Source organism: Empidonax traillii, unplaced genomic scaffold (assembly GCF_003031625.1).
Source record: "Empidonax traillii isolate 1590-97213 ecotype Southwest subspecies unplaced genomic scaffold, ASM303162v1 scaffold127:size982661, whole genome shotgun sequence".
Classification (NCBI taxonomy): domain Eukaryota; kingdom Metazoa; phylum Chordata; class Aves; order Passeriformes; family Tyrannidae; genus Empidonax; species Empidonax traillii.
Window position 1 is genome coordinate 498,282 of NW_020955320.1, and position 12,109 is coordinate 510,390.

At 35.3% G+C, this 12,109-nt stretch overlaps 1 protein-coding gene across 3 annotated transcripts in view; it reads right to left on the reverse strand.

Moving 5' to 3' along the window:
• RFX3 (regulatory factor X3) overlaps window positions 1–12,109 on the reverse strand; it is a 97,808-nt gene that overhangs the window by 17,208 nt on the left and 68,491 nt on the right. For 2 of the 3 annotated variants that reach the window (XM_027883500.1, XM_027883501.1), the window contains exons 5-7: window positions 6,871–6,945; window positions 2,707–2,888; window positions 2,029–2,148 (exon numbers count right to left, since the gene is read on the reverse strand). In XM_027883500.1, the coding sequence (XP_027739301.1) occupies window positions 2,029–2,148; window positions 2,707–2,888; window positions 6,871–6,945 (377 nt within the window). The remainder of the gene's footprint in view (window positions 1–2,028; window positions 2,149–2,706; window positions 2,889–6,870; window positions 6,946–12,109) is intronic. The other variant, XM_027883502.1, reaches the window with a different exon arrangement.

The window sequence follows — 12,109 nt, forward strand, 5'->3', positions numbered from 1 at the left end:
TCTGGACAGTGTCCGGCCCTCATCAACTGATAACCTGTGGAAAGGGTTATGCTTGTGTTTCTACAGATAATGGACCGCTGTGGGTTTCTGCTCTGTGTGTGTGTTGTGTTCTGTCTTGGGGAGACCAGCACTGATGACTCCTACACAGAACAGCTCAAAAGCCTCAGCCCACAAAACAGCAAGAACATCTGGGTGACCCTGATGAAAACACTGAACCAAAACTACCTTCTGCGCCTCACTGAGGCAACCAGAACTGCCTCTTCATATGTGCCTTGTTGGAGCACCTGTAAATAACTCTGATCCAGTGAAACTTGTTTCTAATGTTACACGATTATCCACTTCGTCAACAAAAGCTTGTAATGCTTCTGTGCTAAGCTGCATTGCAAACTTGCCACTGATGTAGATAGTGTAAGACACTACACTGCAGAATCGTGCTGCTATTGACTTCCTGCTGCTTGCCCGCGGATGTGGTTGTCTACTTGGGGAATTTCGGAATGGTTACTGTCTTTGCTCAAAACAGAGATCTTGATTGTAGTGATGATTGTAGTTGTGCTTGTAATGTTGCCATGTTTGGTGGCGGTTTGCAAATGGCCCTGCAAAATACAACCCAGGCAATTTTCCTGGCACAAATACAAAAACGGGGAAATGTAGGGGTTAACAGTGGGTCTGTTAGCTCCCTGGAAGAGGAGACTGACTTGGGAAACTTTCAAGTGTGGCCTTGAAGATAAGTAAGTTTTACACACAGGCTAATTGGGGAGTGAGGGCGGACTGGGAGTCTATAGATTTGATATGTGAGAACCATAGCCTTGTTCTTGGGCATCTACAGGTGTCTCACGATTGCTGCCAAGTGTATCAGTAATGATGAGTGGCTAATTAGGATGTTGTTGCTTGCTTACTACTTGCTTGCTACTTGCTTACTACTTGATTGCTGCTTGCTTGCTGTTTTTTGAAAATGATATAAAAGGAGCTGGGATTTAATAAAGAAGAGGCCTTTTCTTATGTTGCCCTGAATCAGCCTTGTCGTGTGTTTTTTATTGGACCGTCACAACGTAACGGCGACAGTGAGACATCCCACACTCCCATATGATCTCAGTAAAAGATAGTTAAGGTCATATACCTTAGTATGAATTTGCATTCAGTGCTGTAACTACCTCTAGAAATGACAGTAACATATTTTCAGATAAAAGCAATCTCTGTGTTTGAAATTAAAGTTTGATGTTGTGTTTTCCATATCTCAGTTGTGTCCAAGGCCACCAAATATGCTTGGTACACAGTGCCAAACTGTTCATTCAATTGGATTTTGTGGGGGGTAATAGCTCTAAAGGTGTCTTGCTTGATACGCCACTCTTCTACCTATGAGTTTCATGAAATTATGCATCTTATACATTTTACTTTAGGGTAACATGGGAGGCTAGTGACATAAGTTAAATAAAAATTAATTTCAAATAAATTTACTAATTTCCATTTTCCCCCCTAAAATTTTATGTTCAATATGGTTTCTAATATACATATTTAGACATTCTTTCACCACCAGTACAGCCCTGTGCCACTGCTTTCAAATACTTCTGTGTTTCATAGGCTCCTCAGGAACAACAGACACTAAGGGAAAATACTTAAATCAACTTACAAGCAGATTGTTACGGTCACATTAATTCTTCACAGGAAGAGGAAAGAAATACCAAATGATGTAACAATGAAAACAAACAGAAATATTTGAAATTCAAGCTCTTACTGCTTTTCTTCAGCTTGTGCGACAAGAACTCAAGATAGTTGAGTCTGTTAATATTATAGGTAACTTTATTATTATTTCCTTTTTGCAAACAGATGACAACTTCTAGGTAAATATTCTTTTACATTGACTGGTACCTAAATTTACTGACATCAACTGGACACCCAGCAAAGTTTTATTTTCACAGCAGAGAAGCTGAACAAAAGTTGCATCAGAATTTCAACTTTTCCATATAAGGAAAAGTAAGATTGTATGAACTAGAAACATTAGTAAGTAGTTACGCTCATTTCACACTTTACCTCTGTTTCTGCTGCATGGGTTGTTGTCTCATTGCCATATATTGCATGTCCTCTTGTAGCCGATTAAGAGGAGAGTCTGGCTTGACACGAATCCCATAGTAATGATATTTGGAGTTTCCCCTTTATGAAAGAGCAAGAATTGAAAGAACATTAACACTAGTTTTATGGATTTACATCACATTTACTTTACAATTTACAGTGACTGGAAAATAATACACACAAATTAGGCCTGTATCTCCCGTCATACCTATTTTACAGGGGTGTCGTTTTACCACCTTTGGGAAATCAATTCACTTTCTCAAACAAATATTATCAGCATTTTAACTTTTCTTACTCTTTTTGAGTAAGAAAAATAAAATGCAAATAAAACCAACTTATCTGGTTATGAACAGACAGTATTCTTAGTGATTTCTAAATGGTAAACTATGTTTTATTTGTGATGCTAAAAATCTGCAGTGCAGTTACCAAAAAGTAAACACATAAACTGTCAAAAACAGAGGAAATAAACTATAAAGCATCTTGAAAATGCATACAACTGTTTAACATTAAAAAATAGAACTGACAGAAAAACACTGTAATATTTAAATGCAGGTTTTGTTTATTCCTTTCCCTAGCAGGGAAGTTTCTTACTCATTACATGTATTTTCTATTATAATTCCAGATTTCAATAACACAAACCTAGTTCCAAGTCTTCTGGTCCGCAGTCCCATGAAGATTGACCGTATAAGTTTTCCAAAGGAGGCAGCATTGACTGGATCCAATTTGTGTTCCTGACAATGCCGTAAGTAATGGTTGTAAAGGGTACTTCTTGGAAGGCTCACTCCTTCTGCAGTTTCATAGTTGTCTAAAAGCCACTGAAGCTATATCACATACAAAACAGAAAAAAGATTTATTAGTATATACTTCATTAAAAATACCGTAGCTGTGCAATATTAACTTCTGACAGTCCTGGAACCACTCTTCAGGCCTACTGAACAATTACTTCCTTCTTCAGAGAATCCTTAAAGGTTAGCTACACAATAGTGCTTTAGAATCTTCAGATTACCAAGAAGTAGCAGAACTCATTACACTTCTGACCTCAGGTAAGCACCCATTTCCTAAAAGATTTTTGATTCAGTACCAATACTTGATAAAGGTATCTATGCTTTGGAGACAAACTGTGAGTACCACAAAGAAATAAAGTAATCATGAATCTAATTCACATAAATTGCAGAAAAGAAACTCCTTGTACTAAAAATAGGTAATTAATGTATTTGTAAATCTGGAATACTGTACTGTTTCTCTTTGCTCATTAGTAAAAAAACCTAAGAAAAAAGCTACTGCATTTAAGTCAACGAGCAACCTAGGTAATGTTGAAAATAACTGGTATACCTACAGATCGTTAAGGGTACCAACCCCTTCAGCTATAGCCTGCTTGCCTTTGACTGCCAGGAGGAACTGAATGAGTTTCTTGGAAAAATAGTAATCTTTTCATGTAATTATGGTAGGTAATTAGATACATGCAAGGAGAGACTTCATGTAATATCACTGGATTTTTTAGAGTACACTCATAAAACATCTCTAGCTGTTGCTAACATACAAAAAAAGTAAAAATGACAATTTAACACTCCTAGATTTAATATTATAGGAAAATGACAAAATAAATCAAAACCAATAATGTTTGAGAATGCATTTAAAGTCCACTGTCTGATAAGCTAATATTTTCCTTATTTTTCCCAGTACTTGTCATGATTTTAGATCCCTGAATTTTTATAAGCTCTAGAAAAATACAAAAGTAAGATACAAATGCTTTGAACATGTAAAATTTTTAGCTTGGTTTGCAGGTAGTTTTGCATTTCAAATAAACAAAATTAAAAAGTACAGGTAATCATCAGTTATCATACCATTATTTTATATTTTAACATTCAAAAGTGCTTCCAAACTGAGCATCTGTCCTTTTGAAGCAAAGCTGAAGAAAAAGTGTAATTGACTTTTGTCTGGATGTATTAAACTTTTCTCACTAATGACCCAATGTAAGCCTGTCTGGGCTTAGAAACAAAGGTAATTATATCTTTCAATCTATCTATATTTAAAATCTGTTATTGCATCTATATTCCTATTAATACCTTTATATAACATTTTTCACATATTATTACATTTAGAATTTAATCAGAACAGATATGGAATGTGAAGTATTTCTGTTTTCTCTAAAGGGAAAAACTCTGTCAATCCCAAAAGACTGACTAACAAAAAAATAACTATTTTGCAATTAAGTTTTGTATGTAGCATTAAAGACATTTTCACCAGATGGTTTCCAACCTATTATTAATCACTTCAAGTGCACTTCATTAATTATATGAATTTCTAACAGACGTTATTTCGAACATAACTTTCATTATTCTACACACAAAAAAAACAAATCAAAAGTCAAGTGCAATATAACAACTTGTGCTTAGTAGCAAGGGCCTGAAATTATTACTTGATGGATTACCTGGAAAAAAAATGCAGTTAATTCATGTTTTTAAAAGAAAACTATCTCCAAACATTATTGTAAACCATTTTTTAAAAAATCCAAACATTTTTCTACCAAATTAAAATATAATTCTTAAATTTTTCAGGTATGAATCCTGGCTTTAAAATTTACTAAATAAACTGACTATGCTGTAGAGGTAGTAGGGGGATAGGTATGAAATATTTACAGAGCCAGAACTGTTAAATTGAGTGCAACTTCAATTAGGCTGCAGTGTTTATAAAACATTCAACTATCAATTAATTAAGTCAGTCAATCTCACACAGAAATAAATCAAGAAAGAAAAGAAAACAGGAGAAATAACAAACTCCTTAAAGTGAGCACTCATGTATTTAGAAAAAAAAATCCTATAAAACTTCATTGTGGTATCATAGGAAGAGTGAAATTTCAATACCAAACCTAAAATTTCCCCACAAATTATCATCAGCAAAGTGTAAGTTAATTTAACACAAAATGTAGGATTCTATTTAAAAATCTATTATGACAATTATTTTAATAAATGCCAAACCAAACCATTAGAAGTTAAAATCAAGAAAAGTTTAAAGAGACAAAGACTAAACCTCCACTTAAATTTCCTCCATACTGTCCTTGGACTTAAAGACAATAAACATTGCTTTAAAAACACCCAAAACATCAAATATGCTTGATCTAAATCTAAAACTTCTTTCAAAATGACCAAAAACTAGGAAATACTTATTGCCACAAAAATATGTACAAGGATGTGTTTTTTGGTTTGGTTTGTTTTTTTTCTCCCCCACAGAGTCAAGGATACATCCCTATCAGAATAACTTTGAAAAACCTTCACACTCAAGAAAGAAATATTATAAGTCTTAACGGTTGGATGCAAATCTCATTATTAGGAACACATTGTGAATAGTGCCTAGAACCAAAATTGAGTGAAACACAGTTTACTGAGGCACTGCAGCTTATCTTGTAACTTTTCGTGGTTTTATATCAAGATTATGGACTTTGGAACAGGATTACACATAAGCTTACCAATAGTTCTAGTGTTCCAAGTCTTAATGCAGATTTTTAAAACTGTGACAAAAACCGGTATGATACCTTTAAAAATGACATTTAAACAATGATTTTGATATTATCTGTCTATTACTGTTACTCTTTAAATAATAATTTTGACACTGCCTTATCTTCAAAACATTTTGTAAACACACCAGGTGGAATCTAAAAGTATATACTCTGTATACAGTGTTCCAATTTTAGGTTTTCTAAAGAAATAAAAAATTTGCCTATATTTTCCACAAAACATTTCTATTTCTGACTTTGACGTAACCAGACCCCTAAAAAAACAAAAAGCCCCCAATCCTGCTAAAACATGAGTTTTTAATTTGATTTCTGAGGGACAATCTCTACCATCTATATTAAGACTGCAAACTAAATTTGAATTTCTTCTGCAAACAACAAAGGAATTTGAATTTACATAGTAAGTAAAGCTGAGAAGGAAAAAAGTAGTAAGATGAATATAAACCAGTTAACATGGCAAAAAAATGCAAAATGCAAACCCAAAAATATCAACAGAAAAAAAATTTTAGGAAAGACTAAAAACTTAAAAATTAATTTTATTATTTATATAATAAGTTTAAAATTGACTTTGGGCCTTTTTCCATTATTTTAACACTACACATCACTATAAAGTTACTTATCACTATATTTGAAGATCGTGTTTTTTCCCAAATATCTTTTAGCTTTGTTTATGGAAATTCTTAACTGTAAGACTTGCAAAAGTAAGAATAATGTAACAGGCAGCTGAGCAAGCCATTTCTGTGTGCTTCAAATTAAGGCAATGTTTTCGATTTTTACCAGGTCATCATAAGGATCTTTAGGATTCTTATGTAAATAAATTCATAATAAACTCTCTAGTGAGAATAAATGAAAAAAAAATCCAGAAATAACCTAAATGTATTATTTAGGTGTGCTGTTTGTTCCTTCTCTTCCTCTTCACGTGCCCCAAAAGTAGTGCAGCATACACAGATCTTAATTTGTAGACAACTTTATTTAAAATGGCAAAAGCCAGCTACTTTGGAATTAATTGAACCTTAGCTTGACATTTACACTACAACCTGCAGAACAGTCAAATGTGTTAACTTGTCTTAACACAGGTGTAGAGCATAGGAAACAGGTAACACTCTGCTATATACCATAAAGACATTTAATCTGACAAAATAAAGCCATGGGAGGTGTAGTAGAAGATTACAAGCAACTAAGATGGGAAGATTAAGAGCAAAAAGTAGTAATAAAATAAAACAAACATTTAGAGGCAGGCTAAGCATGCAGAACAAGCAAGAGAGAGTGTATGTGAAGAAGAGACAACTTACATGGCTGTTGAGAAGAGAGCTTCTGTGAGTGGACAGACCATCAGACTTTTGCAGTGTCTCAATCGCCATTTCAATCTGATAATAGATGTCATTAAAAAAAGGACTCAAGACGGGATAGTAAAAAAGCCTGATCAGAGAAGTTTTGACAGACTGCTAACAGATCAATAGAAATGCCTGCTTTATTCCTAGTTAGGGCATATATTCTACTACAAGGCCTTATTCCAGAGTCCCAGTGAAGACAAACCTCCTTGAGGTCAGAAAGCCATTTTGCTTGCATATATATTGCAGGATCACAGCCTCAAAGTCCATTTTACCTTCCAAGCTACTCAGAATGAGCTCAAAGGAGTAGAATTATTGGTGAGCTGCATTGAAAATAAAAATAACCCTGACTGAACAAAAATATCATTAACAAAGTAAAAAAAAAAAATCCCTAAATGGTTTTAAGAAAGGCCTCATATGCGTTCCTTTCTATTAGATCAGGAAGAGACATGCAGAGTTTGCAATAGGAATTGAATTAGAAACAGAACTTAAACTCTCTGAAATCACAGAATCAAATCTCAAACCAAAGTAATTCAATAGGTTTTACACCATTAACTTCACTGGGACAGGACATCAACCCTTACTGCTGCCAGTACCCTCTGAATATTCCCAGCTGTCAAAGTAAATGGAAAGTCAGAAGTTAAACAAACTGCAGGATCCAGCCTTTGGAAAAGCAGATTTGTTCACAATAATTTTGCTTTTTAAAAGGAAAAGAAAACACAGTACAACTAAAATACAAAATAGAATGTCTTCAAATGCAAATGTACAAATTTTCTCACACCCATTCCCTTTCTCTTCTTTTTTAGTAACAATAGATATTTTGATTTTTATCAGTTTGGTAACAACAACATTAAAAAAAAAAAAAAAAAAACCTAAGTGTAATTTAACTGGGGCTAGAAGAGCAAAAACAACAACAAAAATGACAGAGACAATGGGATGCACAGTAAGAAAAGGCATACAATTAATTAGCTACATTAAACGGCCAAAGTGAAAGCAATGGAAACCACCATTATACTTTTTAAAAACAATTATAATTCTTGGTGTAGACATTTTTAACGAGCCCTTTCTATTCTCCTTCAAATTTCACAGTACTATCCAAAATTTTAGTGACATCATTTATTCATATTAGCTGAACTCTCTGTATAGCAGGAAGTGAACTGAAAAATACTACAGCTAGTATTTGAATTTATACCATACATACAAAATTAGCTTCTTTTTTTATGGGCAATTGACAAGTATTTTATTGTAATAATGCGAGGAGTCTTTTAACTGTTTAATATTAGTTTTGCAATTTTTTTTCTTAAGTACATTATTAAAAATACACAGTTATTGGGAAGAAAATATACTCTTACTTGGCAATAATGTTTTTTCTTAAATGAGTCTGACTTCTTCGCTGACTTGCTTCAGTAGAAACTACTATGAGGTCAAAATATTCAATCACACAGAAAAGATCAAATTTTAAAGGCATGCCACATGATAAGAACTGCAAGCTGAAAAGATGATCATAGTGAGGTCAACTTGCTATATGCTGTAGTCAGAGAACTTCCTTTTCTAACATAATGCTAAAATCCAACAATGAAGACCATAGACGTTCAAATTCTAAATCTGAATGCTAAGTTACTTGTTCCACAATTCTCAGTCCACAGCAATACTGTACACCAAGGTTACATGGCCTGCTGCTCATTCCCACTACTACACAATTCTCATTTTGTTCCTGCAACTTCTGGTCTTGTTTGTTCAGAGAACCAGTGTTAAAAAGAAGTAACTGCACTTAAAAAGAAAAGTGGCATTACAGATGACAGTCATTCCTCACTGCCACATTGATTCCATGGGTTTTGGTGCTAAGCTTCCATCTTTTTGGTGGGATCTTTTGGTCATCTGACAAATTTTGGTTGCTGGAATTTCTTTTAGTAGATTTCACCAGTACGGTCATTGAGGACAATGAATCTCTGTTTACTTTTACTGTATAACATAAGCCAAGCAGAACTGTTACCACTAAAACATGTCAATTACTTTAATAAATGTGATCTATATTTAAAATGACTCTTCATCATATTCTAGTAGGACAAGCTTAAAAAGAAATTTTTCTCACTACCAATTTTTTTTTCACTATTTCTAGTCTAAATTTTGATAAAATGAACTTTCATCTTTATCTGACAGATACGTATCTCTTTCATGACAGAAACCCTCTTCCTAGGTAGTTTATATAATCACTTCTTAACTATTTTTGAGCATATAATATGATTCATTTGAAGACAGATTTTCTAGACACAAAATCATTCATTTGTCCTTTCTGAAAACTTGCAGCTACCTCTTAGTTTACTTTATTGATGCCTTGCAGGGCTCAATTCTAGGGCTAGTTCTGTTTACACTTTTATGAATGATGTGAATACCAGAGCTGAATACACCATCAGTAAATTTGCTGACGAGACCAAATTGTGAGGTGCGGTTGACTTTCTTGCTGGACAAGAGTCCCTGCAGAGTGGGACTCTGGACAGAGTGGAGCACTGGGCAATCACCAGTGACATGAAATTTACAAGTCGAAATGCTGGATTCTGCACCTGGGATAGAGAAAGGCCAGACACATGTCTAAACTGGGAGAGGGGTGGCTGCAGAGCAGCCTTGTAGAGGGGTATTTGGGGTGCTGATCAGCAGCAAGCCCTGTAGCAGCAGCAGCAGCAGCAGCATATCCTGGCAGCAGCAGATAGTCTGCAGGTACCTAAGGCATGCATACTGACTATTTAATACAGCATGTTCTCTAGAGATTACAGAAGAACATATCAAGTCAACCTAGAGAGAAAAAGCACACCTAAGAGTCATAGACTGGAAAAATAAAAAAATTCCTAGAGTTAAGTCAGATTACCTTCTCCTTCCCAAATTTTCAAATGAAACACTGCCGCCCAGGTCCCAAGGGACCATGTCTGAAGGGACCTGGACATGGTTGAGGTTGGCTGATGCAAACCTCATGAAGTTCAACAAAGCACAGGTCCTACACCTGGATTGTGGCAGTCCCAGGCCCTACTTACAGGTTGGGCAGAGAAGTGATTGAGACCAGCCCTGCGGAGAAAGACTTGGGAGTAATAGTTGACAAAAAACCTCAACATGAATCGTCCATTGCACTCACAGCCCAGAAACCCAACAAAATACTGGGCTGCATCAAAAGGAGCATGGCCAGCAGTTCAAAGGAGGTGATTCTGCCCCTCTATTCTGCTCTTGTAAAACCCCACCTGGAGTGCTGTGTCCAGGTCTGTGGCCCCCAGCACAAGAAGGGCATAGCATTGTTGAAGGAGGACCATAAAGTTGATAAGAGGACTAGAACACCTCCCCTATGAAGACAGGCTGAGAAAGCTGGGGCTGTTCAGCCTGGAGAAGAGAAGGTTGCATGGAGACCTCATGGAAACCTTCCAGTGTCTGAAGAAGGTCTACAGGGAAGCTGGAGAGGGAGTCTTCATCAGGAACTGCAGTGATAGTTCAAAGAGTAATGGGTAAAAAATTGAAAAAGGGGAAATTTAGGCTAGATATTAACAAAAACTTCATTAGTGTGAAAGAGGTGAGACAGTGGAACAGGCTGCCCAGGGAGGTTGTGATTGCCCCAACCCTGGCAGTGTTCAAGACCAGGTTAGATAAGGCCTTGAGCAATCTGGTGTAGTGCAAGGTGTCCCTGCAAATGGCAGGGAGGGTTGGAACTAGATGATCATTAACGTCCATTTCAACCCTTAAAATTCTATGATTCGGTGTTTACTTTCTTTGCTAAAAGTTCTCAAACAAAGGGTCAAACTGAACAATTTACTATTTCTCCCCAGGATCATCCAGTTATTTGTATACCTCATTCCATTATACATACCTTCAAACATATTCTGAACTTTTTTACTTTGTGGTCATTTCCCTCATATTTGGAAAACAAAACAAAAAAAATCACTTTTCAAGTTCATCGTGATGACTTTTAGAATATATACATTCCACCTAACACTGAAAAACACATATAAACATATCAGAGTTACCCCAGCAAATCAAAACAGAGAAACTAAAAAGAAAGTTCAATTCAGATTCCCATTAAAAACAAACCTGAAAACATTTATGGCTTGACAGCCTTAGGCAAAGGTAGAGTGACCATATTAGAACAAGTATGTATTTAATAAGAAACAAAAAAAACCCTAGCCCTTTAGAAACATGATGCATCTATGCCACCAGTAATCAGATTGTTATGAGAACACCATGGTAAGTCTTCTGGCATCCAGTTTATTATGTGTTTTTAAATAAAAAGAATTAGCAGAAATTCTTCTCATGGATTCAAAGATACTTATTTTTATTATCTTATTAATATCTTATTAAAAAATTGTGTTTCCTAAAATCTTTTTGATTTGGTAATTGGAATGCTACATTGGCATAAACTGAGTTTCCAACAACTTGTTTTGATACACAAATACTAGAATAACTATTAAACTGTCAAAACTGGAAACAACCTATAGTTGTTAGAGGGGTTTTACGCAGAAAACACATTAAAAGCCAATGAAGCCAGCCTGTATCAGAAAAGAAACAAGGAGCACAGGTGGATAAAGCCACAATGCAGTCAGGGTAGGTGAGACTGACCTTAGCAGGGTCATTCTCCCTTTCCTCTGCATTCCTTGTCTTGTGAAAAGGGCACAGTCTCAATGCAAGACTTTACAGTGGAGCAGCAAGGCACTCAATAGGACAGAGAAAGAAATAAGTTATTTTGGTGACATTACTACACTGAAACCTCTGGAAGAGAGAGGGAGAAGCCATGATGAAGATCCACAGCTCTGAAGGCAGAGGAAGGAAAAAGCAGGAGGAAAAGCCTTGAAGGCAGAGGTGCATAAAGGCCCGTGATCTAAGGGCTGTTTTTTTCCTACAAAAATGTCACTGTGCTCAGTTCAAGAAATATCGTGCTTGAATAACATGTCAGACCAAATGACCTAATAATCTTTTAGTATAAAAATCTGTGCATCTTTGATTTGATAACAAATGTTTTGTTTTATGCTAAGATAGATCTACTAAATGAAAATTGCCAGAAAATAGATTAGTAAATAAAATCTCATCTCAAACTTTTCTCCAAATGATAACCCCTCTGCCTTTAATGGAACATTTAAACATCTGTTAGTTTTTCTGAAAATAATTACAGTACTTCCACTAAAATTGTATTATCAGGATATGGTATGTCTGCTTGGCCTTCTTGTTGTTG